Below are 21,695 nucleotides of genomic sequence, written 5' to 3'. Positions count from 1 at the left end.
CAGAGCGTATTCTTCAACTTTCATGCTAACACCACCATCAATGCCGTTGCATCCATTATCTTGTAGACAGCTAATGCTAACTACAAACCAAATCTCTGCTGTATCACAGTGCAGCTGCATTGTATAGGGATACATCTGGATATATCTGGATTTCTGCAAAGCTGCTTTGTGACAATGTCTGTTGTTAAAAGCGCTATCTATGTAAATGAATTAAATTATGGCAGCATTTGCACCAATGTCTCTGCTACTTCTACATTGGATTTCTAAATAATTTGACATTCAACATCGCTGGTAAAGAGAAACACATAAAGAAACACAAAAAGAAACAAAGCTTTTGCTCTCATCTTTCCATCCATCCATTTTACGAACTGCTTATCCTACACAGGGTCGCGGGGGAGCCTGGAGCCTATTCCAGGGGGCACGGGGCATCCTGGACGCCACCCATAGCAGGGCAAAATCACACACACATTCACACACTGCGTACAATTTGGAAATGCCAACCAGCCTACAGTGCATGTCTTTGAATTGGGCGAGAAAACCGGCGTACCCGGAGGAAACCCCCACAGCACGGGGAGAACATGCAAACTTCGCACACACAGGGGGGCGGCGGAAATCGAACCCCCCAACCCTGGCGGTGTGAGGCGAACCACTAAGCCACTGTGCGCTCTCATACAAATATCATAAATCATATTTAATTTCTCTTATTTGACCTCTACCTGTGTGACCACTGCAGAGAGCTAGTGCCAGGTGGACTCTCTCCACCTTATTGTGAAAAATAGCACAAAAAAAGGTTTTTTATTATTATTATTAAAAAACCTCACATATGTGCAGACATAATTTTCTAAATTCTACAAAATAAATATCTGTTTATTTTAACGCAATACTAACTACATCACGACAATATCTATTTAGAAAAATCCTAATATTGTACATATTACCTTTTATGACTCATAGCTTGGAAAAGTGTTTGTTGTTGTTGTTGTTTGCCCTAGCTGTATGTGTAATTTCAACATTTAAAACAATAAATTTGGATATTTGTCTACTAAATTACTTCAGCATTATAACTATACAATAAATAATGCTGTCTGTTAGCATATTTTAAGTGATTATAGTAATAGTGCTAACGTTTGCTAGGAGTGAAACTGTGGTTAATACTTGTTTAGCCAAGTTAGCGAACACAAAGCTATTTATTTAGTATTTATAGATGAGACTGAGCTGCACTTGAAGCTCTGAACTGGTCAGCCATTTTGTTGTATTTTCGCTACTTCTTTTTAGAGGGTTTTCTTTTTTTGTGTGCCCTTTCCTTCCTCTCCATCCTCGGAGCTGAGGAGAATGGTAGCGTTGCTAGTCAAAACTAACAGGTTTGTCATTTATTATCGAACGAAGAAGTACACAGGACACGCAATAATATAAAATAATAAATAAAATTTCAATGAATTAAACAAACAAACAAACCAACAAAACAGTAGGGCAGTGGGAATTGTCCCGGTGCTCCAAATGGCCAGCCCATTTGAATGTCCCCCGTTAAACTTTCAGACTCGATGCTTGATGACAAAACTACAAGCGATTTTACACAAAAGCGTCCTAATTCACAATACCCTCCTGTCACTTCTGATAACAAAAGTAAGTATGGATTCATTTGACAAGAGTTTTACTACGTAATTAGTTTAAGGCCTAGCATGAATTTATTCATTTATATATATATTTTTAAATTTGCCGTTTGGAAACGTTAACTTGATTCAACATGGCAACCCTGCTCTCTCTCTCTCTCTGTGCGCGAGCTCCTAACTTGGAGTCGGCTATTTTTCTGCGCGTGCTGGAGTGGGCGGGGCTTCAAGCCCACAACGCTGTCCAAAACAGGCAGTAGTCCGTACTAGCCTACTACGAAGTACATGTAAAGACGACCAAAAATAACTATAACGCTGTGACGAGTCGCCATGGTTACCGACCAACTCGCATACTAGTGTACTAAACAGTATTATGAAATAGACCCGGCGGTAGAGGTGACGCTTGGTGGCGCACTTTTTGGACATACTATTTAGTAAGGTAGTATGCGGATTCTGGACGTGGCCGTTAGGACCGTGTGCCGACGTGAAGCTGGAGGAACAGAAGTGGCTTCAAAGCTGAGGAAAGAGAGGAAAGGTTCACACCACGGCGATGATATCGTGAATCAGAGGGAAACTCTGTAAAGGTAAGATTTGGACGCGTCGAGTTTTCTGTTGAATTTAGTGTGCTTCCTTTAACGAGCTGGGTTTACAGTGTGACAGGACTGATTCATACTGTGACTTATTTCTGCAACAGGCGGCTTAAAAGTAAACAATTCTAAGACTTTGTTTTGTTTAATTGTCTTTCTGTTCTTGTCAGGAAGTCTATTAAAGTTTCAATGACCTTGGTGGGGTCCCCCCCAAGTGTGTGTTGTGTTGTGTTGTTGTTCTTCTAATCAGAAGTCTGTTTTGCTTTCTGTTAAACTGCATTAAACTGCAACCTGTGACTTGTATTTGGTTCTGTATTTCCAGGTAAGTCAGTGGAGAAAGATTGGAGTTTTAACCAAACAAAAAATCCTGAATGGCAAAAACAACAACCCTCCATGGGTCTTCAGTTTTCAGTACTATTTGATCATAGAATTTTTTATTGGAAATTTACATTTTACATATTATAACACCACACCCGACAACCCCAACAAAACAACCACAGCCAAAACCAAAAGAAAGGGGGAAACACACGACAATAACAAACAAACATTCAAAGAAAAACACAACAAAAAACAAACAAACAAACAAACAAAACAGGTAAGATGATTAGTGTTTACCGTCTACTTCTCCTCAATCTACCTCCAGGGTGCGTACATCATTAAAGTAGGTAATAAATTGTTGCCATTTTCCCAAAAATGAGTCACCCCTGCCTCTGATGTTGTACTTGATTTTTTTCAAGTTTTAAAAAGAACATTAAGTCTTTAAGCCAAACTGATATAGAGGGAGGGTTGTTTTCAGTACTATTTGGATGGGATTCGTTTTCTGGACGTTTGTCTATTAAGAAATGTGGAGGACGTCTGTAAACCCCCAATCCAAAAAAAAAAAGAAAAAAGATCAATTTGCATAAGCACCTTTTGCCACGCACCTCTGCGGTTGTGGGTTCGAATCTTGCTTCCGGCCTGTGTGCACAGAGTTTGCATGTTCGCACCGTGTTCCGGGGGTTTCCTCCGTGTACTCCGGTTTCCTTCAGTCCAAAGATATGTTCTTTAGGCTGATTGGCATGTCTAAATGGTCTGTAGCGTGTTTGCAATTGTGCGCTGCGATGTGTTGGCATCCCGTCCAGGGTTTCCCTTCTTGTGCTGCGAGATCCCTGGGACAGACTCCAGGCTCCACCGCGAGCCCGTGTAGGATAAGCGGTATGGAAAGTGGATGGATGGATGGATAAGCACAGCATACACAATCTCAGTATAAACCACAGAGATGGGACTTCATGATCCATACTCGCGTGTCGGTTTAAAAATTCCATGCGCGCCTCATTTTAATACAAACTTTTCAAAATCGTTAGTAAGTTATGTTGAAGTGTTCTTCATTGGAAACTGGCAATACTTCGCTGCGTTTTGGTTTCGGCAAGAGACTGCTTCCTGGATTGTTATTACACTGGAGAGAAAACGAACAAAACCCAATTCAGACGAGATGTCCACTTTCTTAGGAACACCTGTATCAACAAGAACAGAACTGTCGCTCACGCAATTTTTTTGTTTTTGTGTTGTTTTGCACCATTCTGTGTAAAATCTAGAGGCTGCTGTGTGAAAATCACAGGAGATTAGTAGTTTCTGAAATACTCAAATATGCCCTTCTCGTACCAACATCCATGCCACGGTTAAGTCCAAGTCACAGAGATCACATTTTGTCCTCTGTTTGATGTGAACATTAATTGAAACTCTTGACCTATAATCTGCATGATTGTGTGCGTTGTTCTGCTGCCATCTATGATTGGCTCACTGGATAACTGCATATATGAGCAGGTATACAAGCGTTCCTATTAAAGTGGACAGTTCAGAAAGGGCTAAGATCCCAGAGGGGCTCCTGTAAAAATTATACCCCCGCCCCCATGTCAAACGAATCCAATTCGAATGTTGACGAATTCCTTGAACTCGTACAACGGCACACACTCCATCTAATTTGTCATGACCGCCGCTTCCTTCGAAAACGCCTCTGCACTTTCTTACAGCGTTTCTCTATACCCTGCAGCTGCACTGCCCTGGTGGGAGAGCATGGATCCTCCGGCTGAGACTGACCGAATGACCTCTGACCTCCTGAACCAGGCGGATCTGCATGCCCAGGATGTGCGCACACACCCTGAGAAAGCTGCACCTGTGCACACAGGTATGGGTTGTGTCACGGTACACAGGCAGTCCTTTACCTCCTCAGAGTGAATGACCCAAAACAGGTTTTGCAGGGATTTTGTCATTTATTTGCAGCCTGGCACTCCTCCAGTGATTGCAGCACATGTTTATTTTTTTTAATACAATCCATCTGTTCAAATATGTCACGGTATGCAAACGTGTACCATTATTAGCTTTCGACTAAAGCCGTTTAGACGCCATTAAATGAACCTTCAATTAGGATTAGAACTGTAGTAAATAATGTTTACTCAATGGCTATAGAATCAATGGCACAAGGATAGTCCCGGGATTAAAAAAGATTCACAGAATCCGTCTTTAACACGGCTTTATTCAAGTTTTGTGTGAAGCACTTGCTGTCAATCAAATAGCTTGTTTATGGTTACAGTTCTTGGCTATGTTTATTGACTAAATATACCAGATTCTCTAGAGAACCTAGCTGTCTGAAGTGCTATATTACAGCAACAATAATAATACTACTAGAGACCATTTTGGTTCAGACTCACCTCTCAATCACGACGGTAAACAGGTCCGATGTCTCAGGGTCAGTAATTATAAAAGGAAATTACACCGGCTGAATTTTTTTTAAGAAATCTGTTAAATACGAGCAAAACATAGTGATTAATATGGAAAGCAGCTGAGACTGAGGCAAATTGAAGAGTTGAATTTATACCGGTTGTAAATGCTAGGCTGTGAACTAAACTGAGCACTCCACAAGACCAAATGCATTAACTCGAAGAATAAGTGTCATATCTACGCCGCAATCGGCGTCCACGTAGACTACCCATAATGCCACACGGCCTACCAACATGGCAACCAAGGACTCCAACTCCCATCACATACGGTCAAGCACACCTGAACTCTACCATGCTGTCACTGTTGCTATACCTTGTGTCCCAATTCGCATACGATCCATACTAAATAGTATCCGAGATTAAAATTAGCGTGTCCAAAATCGTAGTATCCCAAATCAGTATCCCAAAGATACCCAGATGGTGTACTATTTCCGGTAGATTTTTGAAGTGTGGATCCGTGAACACTTTTTCAGCTAATATCGGCCACAACTCCTTGCACGAGGGAGGAGGAGGAGGAGTTTTGTGACGGTTTGCTATGCCGAATCCGAGGGCGTATTTTAGAGATGTATAAATGAAATGTGGAAAAATAAATCAAGGGAATGATATAAATTAAATGATATAGTATAAATTATATAAGGAATAATGAATGAAGGGCAACAAGGTTCTCTTCCGTTACATGACGTGTTAGTATGTCCCAGCACGTGCGTACTCTTTTACTACACGCTCCACGTCGAGATCAGGATGATGATGTCTTTTTCAAGAGAGACCTGTTAGAATAAAACAGATATAAAATTGTCCAAAACAGACATAAGCACACGTTGGAACATACTCTCTACATGGACATATGGGTAAAAAAAAAAAATGAAATAAAACATCATTATTACTTGACATCTGATCGACTGACGTCTTTCAAAGCGTCGATACTGGAGACTCCTTCCAAAAACGTTAAATAAACCTCTCCTAACAAAAACTTCACGGTAAACAACACACTTTCTAAATCTGTTTATTAGCAGTCTCGGATTATGTGGAGCATCCATCACACAGTTCCCTGTGTATGAGCTGTGACTATAGAAGCAATAACGTATTAGAACAGCTAGAACTACCTGTGCTGTCATATGGAAATATTGCTCACCTTTTGACCAATCAGATTCGAGCATTCAACTGCGCTGCAGTATAAAGAAACAATAACATAACAGCAATAATATAAACCTGTGATTTGCCGAAAACTACTGATAGAGCTGCTGTTATGGAAAATTCACACTATCTGACCAATCAGATTCGAGAATTCGACAGCGCTGTGGTATAAATATAGTTACAATTAAGCACCAAGTAAAACCGTAATGAAGATTATAGATGGACCTTCATGCAAAAAAAAAGAAATGTAAGAAATAAGAACAAGTCTACATCTGAAAGAAAGAGTCTAAACACACTGATTATGCCGTAGCCAAAAACTCCAGATAAAGTGTTTCAGCCTCTCCTGAACTTGTACAGTACAAACACTCGAACCAGAAGCTTGTTCTACCTGAGACACACCTAGAACAAAACAAACATGCTGTAAGTCTGTTAGTACTACAAGTGCATTGTAGTTAAAATCACAGATCTGACACGATACAATAAGAGATCATCCCAACGGGTTGGACTTGTCTGAAACTATCAGTGTAGAGAAAGGGTGTTAGTGTTGGAAATGTTTCCAGTATGATACCTTAGTCTAAAAATATCATGGTATCATGGCGTCACGGTAGCAATCGACCATTTAGAAACAAACAAGATGGCGGGGAAAATTTTTTTAAAATGGATTTTCAGCATAAAATGAAGGCAAACACAAATTATTTATTTATTTATTTATTTAGAAAGTTGTACCCGGTTTTTAGAAAGAGCAACTTTCCCATAAAATCTCTTACCCTTTCAGTATTTACCCCCCAAAAATGAACGATTGCGACTGTGGTAGCAATGCAACGTTAACGACAGTAGAGGATAGTAGAGGGTATTGGTATATGCGTATGGATATTTTAATGAAAAAGGGTTTTGTATGAGGTAGACATGTGCGCATTAGAGAGTCTTGTCTCTCTGCTTCTTGTCCTGTTTTCTTTCCTCCGCAGGATGTGTTTTAATGAAGCTGTAAAGAATGAACAAACGGGCTACGATAAATTGTGATGCACACACACACACACACACACACACACACATAGACACAAATAATTCAAACGAGTAGACAGGTTGACCGGTCTAGGTAATGAACTTCCATCCATTCTCCATACCGTTTATCCTACACAGGGTGACAGGGAGCCTGGAGCCTATCCCAGGGAACTTTGGGCACAAGTCGGGGGACACCCAGGACGGGTTGCCAAGCCATTGCAGGGCACATTCAGACACTATTTGGAAATGCCAATCACCCTGCAGGACAAATTGGAGTACACGGAGGAAAACCCAGAAGCACGGGGAGAACATGCGATCTCAGGAATCAAACAGGGGGAAAAAAAAAAGTCATCAGTGAAGTAACCATCCAGTCAAACACTGGAATAACCCCAGTGTAGAGAGAAGAAATTCACTCAGTCACCAGTGTTGCATCAGAATTTATAGTTGATCATAAGCATGTAAGTAATTTATTATATCCATTATCCGATCTTAATCGGGGTGTAGACTTTTATAGCTGCGTGAACAAGTAACGAAACACAACCTGCTGATTACGTTATCCTGATTACGAGTGCAGTTAGTGAGGACCAGCTCGTTGGGTGATAATTGTATAGAAACACGAACCACCTGCTGACTTCTAGGTCAGAAATGCCAAAATGCTACTGTTGCCTGGAAATACAGCAGCTGTTAAATGACCTAGCTGCAAGAGACAAGCGAGTGATCAGTGTGTTCTCCTGAGTGCACTGATGAGACTGTGCTTTAGCCCTTTAAAGAGCGGGCCATAATGCCGTCAATAGTGGTGAGAGATTATCACTAAAATACGCGAGAATGCGAACGTAGATCCTGGTTATATAACCTGTTTTATACCACAGTTGAATTCTTGACTCTGATTGGTCAGAAGGGGTGCATAATGTTATTATTAAGATAAACGATGTCAGAACTTTTTCTACCATCAGTGTGAAATTACAGCATACAAAAATTAAGTGAAAAACAATCAGAAACCTTTTAGGGGAAAAATTGGAAAAATAAAAACGCTACAATAAACCGGTTGCGTAAGTGTGGACACCCTTTTATAACGGGGGACGTGGCTGTGTTCAGAACGAACCAATCACGTTCAATCTCATGTCCAAAAGTAATTATCGTTCAGCTGTCATCAATGAAATTATTCTGATTAACCCCAAATAACGACCAACTGTTTCTGTAGGATCTTCTTGGTTTCATCTGACTTCTGAAGCCATGGTCCACAAAGAGCTTACGAAGCATGTACGTTATCTCACTTCTCCAAAAGGTATCGATCAGGATAGGGGTATAAAAGAATTTCCAAAACATTCGACGTACCATAGAAGGCCGTGAAGGTTATCATCAAGAAGTGAAGAAAATGGGGCACCGTGGTGACATCACCAAGAACAGGACGTCCCTCCACATTTTACAAAAGGACAAGACAAAAGCTTACCAGGGAGGCTGGCAGGAAACCAACAGCAACATTAAAGTAGCTGCAGGAATATCTGACAATTACTGATTACTCTCTGCATGTGACAACAATCTCGTATTCTTCACATCTCTTGGCTATGAGGTAAGGTGGCTAGACGGAAGCCCTTTCTCACAAAACACATCCAAGCCTGACTTAATCACCCCAAATCATGTGGCAAAATGTGTTATGGTCTAATGGGACCAATTCCAAAAGATATAATAATTCCATACCTATAGCTACATATACCAGTCGATTCAGGTGTCTGCTAGTAAGCTGAAGAAGAAAAGGAATTTCAGCTTTCAACAGGACAGTGACTCAAAGCATACATCCAAATCAACAAAAGAAGACCAATGTTTTAAATGCCCTAGCAAGAGCCCAGACTTGAATCCAACTAAAAATCTGTATGGTGAGCTGATGCGGGTTGTGCACAGGAGATGCCCTCACAGTTTGATGGATCTAGAATGTTTTTACAAGAAAGAGTGGGAAAATATTTCCAAGTCAAGATGTGCCATGCTGATAGACTCTTACCCAAAAAGACCAAGTGGTGTAATAAAATCAGAATGTGCTTCAATACAGTATCGGTGTTGGGGTGTGCACACTTATGCAACTAGGCCATTGTACGTTTTTTATAATTTTAAATGCATTTCTGATGAACTGAGTTGTGCAAGCAAACCATGTGGGCATATATATAGGAAAAACACACAGCTACCTGCGCACACACCTGCCATCAGGAGGATCCTCCAAGAATGGGAAAAGGATTTAGGGTCATGGATGTTGTTCGTACTGCTAAACGTTGATACATTACGTTACATTACATTACATTACATTACACAGTTGCTAATTACAAATGGTTTATGTTTCCCTATAGAGGAGTTTAACATTGCTGTTTTATCGTGTGTTACTGTGCTCTGTCCAGGTTGTGGAGCAGTGCTGGTGGTGTGCGCGGTGTCCGTGGCCTCCCTCAGTGGACTCATGCTGGGCTATGAGATGGGTCTGATCTCTGGAGCCCTGCTTCAGCTCAGGGAAGTACTGGCGCTCTCGTGCCCGCAGCAGGAACAAGCCGTGAGTGCCTTGTTGCTCGGAGCGTTCCTGCTCTCAGTGGTAGGTGGCACCATTGTGGACCGTTACGGACGCCGTTTCTCCATCATCCTCACGGCAGTGCTGTGCACGTGTGGCACACTGCTGAGCGTCTGCGCTCCCGCCTTCTGGACGCTGGTGGTGGGCCGTGTGTTGGTGGGAATGGCTGTGGCACTCTCGGGCACGGCATCATGTCTGTACATAGCGGAGGTGGTACCTGCCGCCTGGCGTGGGAGGTGCGTATGTGTGTACGAGCTGATGGTGGTCCTGGGTGTCCTGCTGGGATTTGGGCTCAATTGGGTGTTTGCAGGAATGGTGGACGGTTGGAGGTTCACTTTGAGTGGAGTTCTAGTACCTGCATGCCTGCAGTTGATCATCATGCCTGTGTTGCCCCAAAGCCCGCGCTTTCTCCTGACCAGGCGCAGACAGAAGGAGGCACGGAAAACTCTCGCCCGTTTACGAGGGACCATCCCAGACATGGTGGAGGAAGAGCTGAAGGTCATCATGGCAGCTCTGGGCACTGAGCATCAGCAGGGCTTTTTGGATCTATTTCGCTCTCGGGCCAACATGCGGAGGAGGATGTTTGTGGGAATGGCGCTGGTGTTTCTCCAGCAGGCTACAGGTCAGCCCAACCTTCTGGCCTATGCCTCCACAGTGCTGCGCGGAGTGGGATTCTACAGTAACGAGGCTGCTACACTTGCCTCCACCGGCCTCGGTGTGCTTAAACTGATCGGTACAGTCCCAGCAATCTTATTGGTTGACCGGGTCGGGCCCAAAGCTTTCCTTTGCGTAGGTGCTGTTGTCATGACGCTGTCGACGGCAGTTTTGGGCAGCGTAACACTACAAACCCAAACACAAGTGGCCAGCCTATGCCAGAGCCCAGGCCAGCTAAATCAAACCCTAATGTTTATGGGACATGATGCTGGCATTAGGACAAACACGAATCATACTGATTTTTTGTCAGAACAGAATTACACTCGCATTCAAATAAACCCTTTAAAACACACTCAGGTGCCCTGGATTTTAAACTCCACAGAGGACCACAGAGCAGCAGTAACGAACTCAGAGACGCCAGCAGATGATTCTTGGAAAGAGAGATCTGAGATTTCATTCCTGTCATTGAGTGAGCTGGCTCCTTCCCTGAAATGGATCTCTCTGGTCAGTCTGCTTATCTATGTGGCAGCTTTCTCCTTCAGCCTGGGACCAAGTAAGTACAGTAACACTCAATACAATGAAAACACATTACTACAGTGTACATTTTCCATTTGCACCAAATCTAGCTCATCAGACAAAGGTCTGAGGTGCGTGTCTTGTAGCTTTTCACTGTTGCTGTATGGTCTACAAATGCGATCAAATCCTCACGGTGTAGCTGACTTCGACATGGTGTAACCATATGGTAGATATTTAGAGTACCAGGGGATAAAACTGTACCAGAATGCTGGATGCTATACAGATGTATATAGTTCCATTTTGAAATTATTTTTTAACACAGACCATTACTGCTGTTTTATAAATGTATTTATTTGGAGTTGAAACTGATCCAAGGTACAAAAATAGTGTTTGCTGCCCGAATTAAGGTTCCCGGTGTCTGATGATTGGGCCACCTTACGAAACACGCGTCTGGCTCAGCCCAAAATGGCGACATGGTGCCGTCTAATAGGTTCACTACCTGCAAGATGAAGGGTGGGGATAACAGGCATGTGATGGACCAGTCTTAGACAGACTAGACCCTTTGAATCAGTGAGTGAATGAAGTTCTGTAGCTAAACCATAACATTTAAAGCACATCGACAAAGATTTGGGCCTTTACTGAAAAGTGAGACAGACCCATAGCTTCAGAGCAAAACTAAACAAGCATGCATCAGACACCGAACATGCGAAAACTGTTCATTTGGGGTGGACAAGTTTTACTTATTCACTTGATATTCATTATGAATTGGATATTCATTTTGAGTAAAATTTTTACTTTACAATCCCAGGTGTTATTGCCGAGCAGAATATTAAATAAATATCTATATTTTCATTTTTCTTAGCATCGTTAATGATGTAATATGCAACAACGCAGCAATAAGAGTTGTGATGAGAGGTGCATGGGCTTACTTGTGTTTTACTCGGGCATAAACACACACATTTAGAGATGAACACAACATGATGATGATAATTTAAAAATAGGATTTGTCATATTATGACTGTGTGTCTGTTTATTTCAGTGGTGTATGTGGTTTTAAGTGAGATTTTCCCCACGGGGATCAGAGGAAAAGCCGTGTCTGCGGTCTCTGCCTTCAACTGGGCCATGAACCTGCTCATATCAATGACCTTCCTCACACTCACAGGCAAGCCTTTTTATCTACAGATATGAATTCCTGTCCAGTATGGATATAGCTTCTGACATTTCATGTGCACTGATGAATATAGCAGACTGATTCAGCAGGAGTAATGTTCTTGCAGTTAAAGCAGACGGGTATATCAAGTGACAGTGTGACGAGCAACATTTTAAATGATGTCTTCTCGACGCCGTGCATGTTCTGTACGATGCGGTAAAAGCAGCAAATCCAATCGACTGGCTCAAATGATTCTTCAGACCAAATGATTCTTCAGATCCTGTGGCGCTCGTGGCCCAACTTTTCTTCAGTTCTCCACTCACAACTTTAGTGCTTACTTGCAATTAGTTCCCATCTAGTCAAATGAAAAATCTCATACCGCTGGATTCATCGTGTCGTGTCATGAAATGTAAAGACATCACGAAGAAAAATAAAGCTTGGAAGGAAGTAGCATAGAACGTTGATGCATCTGCTGAGTGTACATAGCTCAATAGTACAATTCGCTTGCTTTGCTAAGCTATTACAACGCCTAGCATGCAACATGATCCATGTGCTTCTGGGGTTTCCTCCAGGGACTCCAGTTTCCTCCGCCAGTCCAAAGACACGCATCATAGGCTGATTGGCATTTCCAAATTGCCCCTGGCGGGTTCTTGAAGGTTTCTTTTCCTGAAAACCCAGACATATGTATCACGTACGGCAATATGACTATTGTATCATGAATTTATTAATAGAAAACTACGCTTATGATATCGTGAACGTATGATAAGGCTCTATACGGGCTATAGCATCACCAGTTTAATCAGCCTCTTTGGATTCCTTTCTATTTCCTTTTTCAACAGCTTTCAGCGAAGACTCAATGTCGATGATGTAAACCATAGCAGCTGAATTTGAAATCATTTCCAAAGCATCCATTATTCTGTAGAATGTGTGCTGGTGTGATTTCAAACGCTAGTTAGAATACAAGTGCATCTCTTACATCTGATGTGCTTGAAACTGATGGGAAATACAGTGCCTCGTTTGTAATCGCTGCACCATCATTCATTTTTTTCTCTATTCTTGACCCTAGCGACTCAAAGTTACACCAATGCCACGGACTTTGTTAATTTGTTCGTGTTAATTAGACCATTAATTACCTCAGTAACAGTAAATCATTTCTTCTGTTGCTTAGAAACTAGGGATTGTAAGAGGGATTGTAAGAGGGATTGTAATTACTTAGAATGATCGAGTATTAACAAGTGACGATAACGAGAACATTTTTTTTTTTTTAGCGATAATATTCTGGGTTCAAGGTGTAACGTTATCTAATCCCTTATGCAACCTCATTAAATGAGCTTTGCCTTCTGTTAAATAATCATTACGATAATGTGTATGTCCTGCTGTAGTTAATGACAACTGCCTAATGATCATGAGGTAGGCTACTGATAAAAGCTATCAGCTAATGATAAAAAAAAAAGAAATAAAAACAGATGAGTGTTCATGTGTCTAAGGGTTAAGGTCATGTTAACCTTTACATTCTGTTCAGGTCAAAACTACCCAAAAAACTTGAAATATTTACGTGACAGATATGTTAAAGTGATCACGGAGATTATGTTCAGTTATGTCAAATCTGTCTGAGTTCATCCTTTATCAATACTTGTCCGACACTAAACAGAGGTTAAACTAGGTGTAAGGGTATCACGGTTTGAAAAATTTCACAGTATGATAGCCTAGATTAAAACAGATCTCGGTTTAACGGTATCACAGTATTAATCATCTGTTTAGAATCAAGGAAGCCTCTGGTGAAAATGAAAGGAAAACTTTATTATGAAGTCTTTGTACGAAAGTGTACACCGGTCAGCCATAACATTAAAACCACCTGCCTAATACTGTGTAGGTCCCCCTTGTGACACCAGAATAGTTCTGACCCGTCGAGGCATGAACTCTACAAGACCTCTGAAGGTGTGCTGTGGTATCTGGCACCAAGACGTTAGCAGCAGATCCTTTAAGTGCTGTAAATTGCGAGGTGGGGCCTCTATGGATCGGAATCGGACTTGTTTGTCCAGAACATCCCACAGATGCTCGATCGGATCGAGATATGGGGAATTTGGAGGCCGAGTCAACACCTTGAACTCTTTTTGTTCCTCAAACCGTTCCTGAACATTTTTGCAGTGTGGCAGGACACGTTATCCTGCTGAAAGATGACACTGCTATTAGGGAATACCGTTGTCAAGAAGGGGTGTACATGGTCTGCAACAATGTTTAGGTAGGTGGTACGTGTCAAAGTAACATCCACATGAATGCCAGGATCCAAGGTTTCCCAACAGAACATTGCCCAGAGCGTCACTCTTCCTCCTCCGGCTTGCCTTCGTCCCATAGTGCATCCTGGTGCTATCTCTTCCCCAGGTAAGTGACATACACACACACCCAGCCGTCCACATTATGTAAAAGAAAATGCGATTCATCAGACCAGGCCACCTTCTTCCATTGCGCCATGGTCTAACCAGACGGGCTAGCCTTCGCTCCGCACAAGCATCAATGATCCTTGGGCGCCCATGACCCTGGCGCCTGTTCACCAGTTGTCCTTTCTTGGACCACTTTTGGTAGGTACTAACCACTGCATACCGGGAACACCCCCACAAATCCTGCTGTTTTGGAGATGCTTTGACCCAGACGTCTAACCATCACAATTTGTCCCTTGTCAAAGTCGCTCACATCCTAACGTTTGCCCATTTTTCTTCCTTCCAACACATCAACTTCGAGAACTGACTGTTCACTCACTGCCTAATAAATATATCCCACCCCTCGACAGGTGCCACTGTAACGAGATAATCACTGTTATTCACTTCACCTGTCAGTGGTTTTCATGTTATGGCTGATCGTGTGTATATACAACAGAACAAGGAAACAAAAAGATAAACTTGCAAGTAATTGTTCTTCTGTCTTAAAAAGATATTTTTGTGAATGTCTTGTCAGTATTTATCCCATCGTTGTTAAAAGCTGAAAGAGAGAATGGCTGTGAGGTAACGTGATCAAAGCTGAGCCGATAAATAAATAAATAAATAAATAAATCTAACTAGCATGTACGTTGTGCAGTGCCGCTTAGCCCAAAATAGTGTTGTTGTTTCATTTCGTTCTGTTCAGCCACGTCATGTTCTTCTGTGCCTTTTGTATGATAAACAACACGATTACAACAGTAGCAGATTACACAGCCAAAGGGTTTTCATTGCCCGGAGAAAGAGCATGGTGAGGAGTCAGAGCCAGACATAAAAGGCTGAGAACAAGTAGAGAAAGGCACTTGATCTCATAAAAAATATCAACAGGTAGACGCTAATCAATGGGAATTTTTTTTGAAAAAGTCAGCGGTGAGAAAACTGTCTGATCATACACCATGACTAGCCATGCCAGCGTACCAACCTTCGCCAAGTGCTTTAAAGTGTTTTTAACATTTGCAATATTTGAGTGAGGGAAATTGGAGGAGGTTGTTCAGGGACAGGTTGTACAGTCCCTCCTCATGCCTGGTGTTTCTGGCTGGACTTTCAAGTCACGCAGAATTCCTGGAACTCAGAGGCTCCAGGAACTTGCTCAATGAAAGAAAGAGGGCTCTGGATGTTTTCAAAGCTGCTATCAGTGTCGGTTTACTCGGTCTGAAGGTGTCGGCAGAGTAGACCCACATAATAATTTATTAGTATTTCAGATCATTAGAGATCTTTTCCATGTTTTTTTTTTTGGTTTTTTTTTATCTCCCACATTTTTCCACAAGTTGGGATTGGACTGTATTCTGATCGCACTAGGGTCTCTTAGAAACCATGAGCTCTCACAGGCGGTTATTAAATCATTGCTTTAGTGTGCACTTGAGCATGATCGCGGAGTTCACACCTGCCCAAACAAACCGCACAGAGGGGGTAAACACTCCAGGGTTCAAGTCAAAAGGCATGTATGCATGCATATGTGAAAGTGTCTTTCAACATGCATATACTCGCTGAATACACTGTATTTAAAAATGTTGATATGATGGTAATAATCAATGACTATTTTTCTTGATAAAAGTCGCCAGTGGTGTGTATAAATATAATAAAAGTCGAACACCTTTTGACTATTATATATTTGAAATCGGTTATATAATATTTGGATATGATATTTAAAGTGCAGTGTAAACAGATCTAATTAAAGTGATCTTTTCTTTGACCTGAAATAGGTGAGTGTGAGGTTCGTAGAGGTTGGAGAAGTACAGACAGACCAGAGATTACCAGCTGCACCGTTTCTATACGAGTATTATGTAACCGAACAACAGACTAGCGCTCGTGATAGGAACGCAGGTCCATCAGCAAATAAACATAGAGAGGAGGATGACTTACTCCGTATTTTTTAACGTGATGTCAGTCAATCACACATTTATAAATGTCATAATTGTATTATAAATGTAATTGTTTCGAAACAATAGTATTCCTAAATGTCACATGATCGTTATCAAGGTTGTTGGCTGAAATGTTAATTGCAATCTTTTTTTTTTTTTAGTAAGTAAGTTTGTGTGAGAAGCGTGGTAGTGTTGTATGAAGCCATTTTGTGTTTGTGACTCGCTGCAGAGAAGATCGGCCTCCCCAGTGTGATCTTCTCATACGCTGCTATGAGCTTCGTGCTGCTCATATTTGTGATCGTGTTCGTGCCGGAGACGAAGGGCCGCTCACTGGAGCAGATCTCCAAAGAGCTCGCCATGAAGTGAGGAAACACACACACGCACACACATTAATTACACAGATTACATTATCTCCATTCACTTATTGGTAGTCAGATGAGGTGAGAGTCTCCTCGCTGCAAAATCTAAGGTCCAGGGGAAGGAGCTGGACCTGATCCAACACCTCCTACAACTCTAAAGCCTAATCCTAACCCAGACTACGCTAACCAGTAAAGGTCGACCGATTGATCGGGTTTGCAGATCAGTCGTCACCAAATTATAAACTTTCGGCAAAAACCTATCAGTGTGGATTTTTGCAGATCACAGACAGTTCCAGCGATGTGATATCTGAACAATCCACACCTATAGTTTTTCCCGGTTGCGGGAGCGGCTGAGAAGGGTCTGCTGTCATTATACAGTACGAGAGCGGCCTCTAGAGGTGAAATAAAACCACATTTTTTTTCACTGACAAATTTTGTTAAGTTATTTGAAGTGTTTTTTGATTCATTTTGGATGTCTCTATTTGTTATGTGGAGTGTTACCTTTTGGTTCAGGTTGGATGTATATTCACTTTTATTCACTTTAATATTTATTAATAGTTAATATATATATATATATATATATATATATATATATATATATATATATATATATATATATATATATAAATATTTATATATTTATTTCCTTTAAGCGAGTACAGTACATTTTCGTGGTACAGTCGGTACTGGTTATTTTTCTAATAAACTTCAGCAGTATTTTACTTTGAGTGTTACGTTTTCATTCAGTTATCACTTTAAAAAGTTATCGGAAGGTACTGTCCAACTTGGCTATAGGTATCAGTAAAATCCACTATCGATCTACTATCCAGCCCAAACACTCCATTGCATCCATCCCTTGGACTTTTGGCTCGACTCCACCCACACAGGAGGAGCTAGATCAGGTCTCAGTCCACCCCATGGACTTTTTATTCTGCAGTGAGGAGTACTTAAATCAGGCTGGTTACACAGTACTCAGTGCAACAATGTACAAAAGATGGAGTAAAGAACCTTATAACACAACACTGTTGAGTTCTTGATTACGATTGGTCAGAATTTGATTAATTAGATTTGACTAATTAGATTAATTTTCTATAAAAGCAGCTCTGACAGTAATTTGTTTGCAAGGCAAATCAAAGCTTTATATTAGTGCTGTAGTTTACAAACTGTTTTTTTCTTCTTTTTTTTTTGATTGTTGATATGGTGAAGTTTTCGGTGAGGAGAACTTTTTAACATTTTTGGAAGGAGTCTCCAGTGTCAAGTGTTTTTTTTTTTTTTGTTGTTTTTTTTTTTTTTTTTTTTTAAGAGTCAGAAGTGAAGCCGTAACTTAAATTTTCCGACAAGCCTTCACGACATAGGAGTTTGCACTTTCTCTGTAACAGAACAAGCTCTTATGGTGAAGGAATGACTTTTATATCTGCTACAACGTCTAATGTGACAACAGGAACTAACTCACGTCAAACGTCTCGCAGCATTAACGTAACTATAAATGGATAAAAAAAAAGTCCGATGTGATGTTCTTTAATAAACAAAAACAGCTGTGGAATAAGAGGAATAAAACACTTTGAGACAAGCTGTTATAGGAAATGAATCAGCTTCAGGGAGGTAACTGTAAGTCTGCTTCATCACACCACACCACCGTTGGTTTCTTTTCCTATAACAACTTATTCCTTACTTTAGTAATAACATTATTAAACCATTACTAAAACATCATAAAGGTACCTTTTTAAGTGAATCTCACATACCTACACTATTATTATATTTCCACAGGAACCATCTTGACAGCACACTGCTGTGCCACCGATGGCGAAAGAAGCCCAAGACTCACCAGTCACAGGAAGAGAAATCCCTCGCAGCAGTCTGATCCCGAGGGACGAGGATAAAGAAGAACAGTTTGTTAATTAGTGATGGAAGGATACACAATCTGATTAATAGATATTAGGAGAGAGGTTGGTGACAAGACCGAGCCTACCCTGATACCCAAGAGAGAAATTACGGTCAGTAAAATGGCTGTTGATGTGGCGTTCACATCACAGTAGCTGTTAGCCGAACTCACAAACTGTCACGCGCCACGTCGAAGCCTGAAATGCAGCCGTTTATACATTTTTTTTGTCTTAATCCTTTTCTAAGTACATGATTTTGAAGAATACTTTTAACATGAATAGTTTTGGATAGTCGTGGCCAGTCAGAGGTAAAATACTGTGTAAAAAAACAAACAGATAGAAACGACAATGTCAGTACTGTACTGTCTGAGCTCAAAATGGCGTACCATGCATACTACTCCTGCTAAACCTCAACCCAAAGCAGTATGTAGCACGGTCACTGTATCTTTTATATGTAAATAACTGCAATATCTTTTATATGTAAATATTGCAGGGAACGTGAAAAGTGGACCTTAACTTATTTGTCGTGAACAAACACGTTCTTACAGATAACTTTAGGCAGCGGCTTAATATCGTGTCAATCTTCTATTTGTTTATTCGTCGTTGCGGTTACGTTCGTTAACAAATAAAAAAAAAAAAAATTCTATTATGATAGGCTTCCGTTGGAAATTTGCTACGGTACTGAAAAAAGACGTTATGTGAAAAGTGAAAACATCTTCAGTATAGCCAAAATGATCATGTTTCTCATTATACCACAGTAGTACTGTATTCTCCAATCTGATTGGTTACAAGGTGTTGATAAATATATTCTGTATTATATACAGCAGGAGAAGTAAGTATTGGACGCGTCAACATTTTTTTCAGTGAATATATTTCCAATGAGGTTATTCACATGAAATTTTCACAAGACATCAGTATTAACTCAAGAAATCCGGAAATATGAAGAATTCACAACATTGAATAAAGTCCATAAATAAAGTTATGTGTAATAGAGTGGAAGAAACTGTAAGTCGCTTTGGATAAAAGCGTCTGCTAAGTGAATAAATGTAAATGTAAATGTAATGTAAATGTAAGAAACTGAGAAAAATCAAGGTGTTAGAATGGTCCAGTCAGTCACCTGGCTTGAATCCAATTGAACAAGATTTAAAGACAGTATGTTTAGAAGAACCGACCAAAATCACACCTGGATACTGCGGCTCATTCATTTCTTCATACAGGAAGCGTCTTGAAGCCGTCATTACAAACAAAGGCTTCTCCACTAAGTATTAAATACATTTCAGTTAACGTGTTCAGTACTTTTTTCCCCGTGTCATTCCTTTTTATTACACACAACTTCATTTATGGACTTTAATGTTTGGATTTCTTTATATTTGTGGATTTCTTGAGTTAATACTGATGTCTGGTGAAAATTTCATGTGAATAACCTCATTGGAAATATATTTACTGAAAAAAAACGTTGCCGCGTCCAATACTTATTTCCCCCACTGTATATTCAAATTTGCTATGGTTTCTATAGTAACAGCTCATTCATAGGGACTTGTGCAGCAGACGCTCCTCATAAACGGGTATAAAATATTGAATTTTGTGAAATCTAGCGATTTTTATATATAAAAAAATTTATTTATGTTTTTGTTTTTTTTGGTGAGCTGTTTCTTTAGCATTTTTGGAAGGAGTCTCCAGTGTCAGCGCTTAAGTAACAGTTAGGACAAGCTGCATGTTTCCAAAGCAGTTGAGGCTGGTGAGGGAACAACTGTTATAATGTAAGTGATAACAGGAATGAACTTGTTTCACAGGCGTTCCACAACATTACATAAATAAATAAGTTGTTCATGTCGGCAGAGTGCTGTGGTACAAGGAGAATAAAACACACCGAGACACGCCGCTGTAGGAAAATAATCAACCACAGGGTCAAGAGTGACTCCGTTTCGTGTCAGGCCGCATCACACAACATCGTCACTGATTATTTTCCTAAAACAGCACACACCGTGGTGCTTTATTCCTTACCTATGGGATACGATAAGACAAATATAAGATTACTGCACATACAGTGGAGATAAAAAGTCTACGCACCCCTGTTAAAATGCAGGTTTTATTGGGGTTTTTTTCTTCCACTTGAATTTTGTTGGATCCTGTATCGCATGAAAGGTCTAAAAAGATCCGACATGATTTATCCGTTTAAATTTTAACAGGAGTATGTAGACTTTCTATAATATCCATGGTATTTAAATGTTTTTTTTGCTAATTTCTTGTTATATTGGGAAATAGTTTAGCTCATTTAAAACATGTATTTCTATATCATAGCATTATTACCTATCACTAGAAGAACGTAAGCTAAAACTGAGTAAAAATGTCTAGAAGTAGACTCGATTATCTTATATTTGTTTTATTGTAATCTTATAATGAGAGATATTTGATAGACTCAACAGTATTTAAGAAATGTTTGTGGTTTTTTTCCCTTTTGGTTGTATTTTTGCATTGGGTTCACTTTATACAGAGTACAGACCGGATAATTCGATATTTATGCCAGCTGTGCCACTACTGTATTTACATTGGACTTCTGATTCAAGTTCACACTCCACTACCTTGTGTTATGATTTGTACTGTGAAAATAAAGCAGTCTAACAGAGTCCTGAAATTTAAATGAATTTGATCACAAATCCAATATGTAGCATAAGGAATAGGATGTGATGGTGTGTAGTGTACTGTATGTGTAAAAGTGTAATAGAGAATTGTGTGATAAATATGTTAAATATGATCAATGTCAGTACGTGTGCTCTTATTAAGAGTCTCCAGCTGCTCTTGCTGCTCTGCAGATGCCTAAATTCCAGGGCTTTCTGAGACTTTTGGAGAGATGTCTGGGTTTTTTTTTTTCCAGGTACTTTATTCATTCATCACATCTTTTTGTTTCATAACAGGCGATGTTGATGCTCTTTTAATCCTCATGCAGCCGGCTGTTCTCATTTTTACAGGCAGTCTGGATTACACTTGTATTTTCCAGGAAATGGCAATACAAATTATTTCATCATTCATTTAGGTAATGTAATCTCAGGGAGTGTGTGGCAGGTGCAAGTGTTAGATCAAGCGTTAGGTGTTAGAAGCCGATCAGCGGGCGATGGCAGCAGCTTTGGGATAAAAAAAAATTTCTGAATTATTTATTTATGTGGCTCTATAA

General features: G+C 40.4%; 1 protein-coding gene across 1 annotated transcript; it reads left to right on the top strand.

The window, feature by feature from the left end:
- Positions 1-1,684: 1,684 nt before the first annotated feature.
- Positions 1,685-21,278, top strand: slc2a12 (solute carrier family 2 member 12). Its single transcript, XM_053644435.1, has 6 exons — positions 1,685-2,191; positions 4,224-4,358; positions 9,471-10,838; positions 11,841-11,963; positions 16,514-16,646; positions 18,411-21,278. The coding sequence occupies exons 2-6, from the start codon at positions 4,247-4,249 to the stop codon at positions 18,502-18,504; spliced, it is 1,830 nt and encodes a 609-aa protein (XP_053500410.1). The 5' UTR covers positions 1,685-2,191; positions 4,224-4,246; the 3' UTR covers positions 18,505-21,278.
- Positions 21,279-21,695: the final 417 nt, after the last annotated feature.

Source organism: Ictalurus furcatus, chromosome 15, assembly GCF_023375685.1.
Source record: "Ictalurus furcatus strain D&B chromosome 15, Billie_1.0, whole genome shotgun sequence".
NCBI classification, from domain to species: Eukaryota; Metazoa; Chordata; class Actinopteri; order Siluriformes; family Ictaluridae; genus Ictalurus; species Ictalurus furcatus.
Note: the sequence above shows the minus strand (reverse complement) of the source record. Positions and strands in the feature narration are given on the sequence as shown.

What these genes read in the sequence shown, in the direction of transcription:
- slc2a12 (XM_053644435.1), top strand. Translation starts at nt 4,247, where the DNA reads ATGGATCCTCCGGCTGAGACTGACCGAATGACCTCTGACCTCCTGAAC. An exon ending in AGCTGCACCTGTGCACACAG is followed by an intron (nt 4,359 to 9,470) that starts GTATGGGTTGTG and finishes TGCTCTGTCCAG; the next exon opens with GTTGTGGAGCAGTGCTGGTG. An exon ending in GACCTTCCTCACACTCACAG is followed by an intron (nt 11,964 to 16,513) that starts GCAAGCCTTTTT and finishes GACTCGCTGCAG; the next exon opens with AGAAGATCGGCCTCCCCAGT.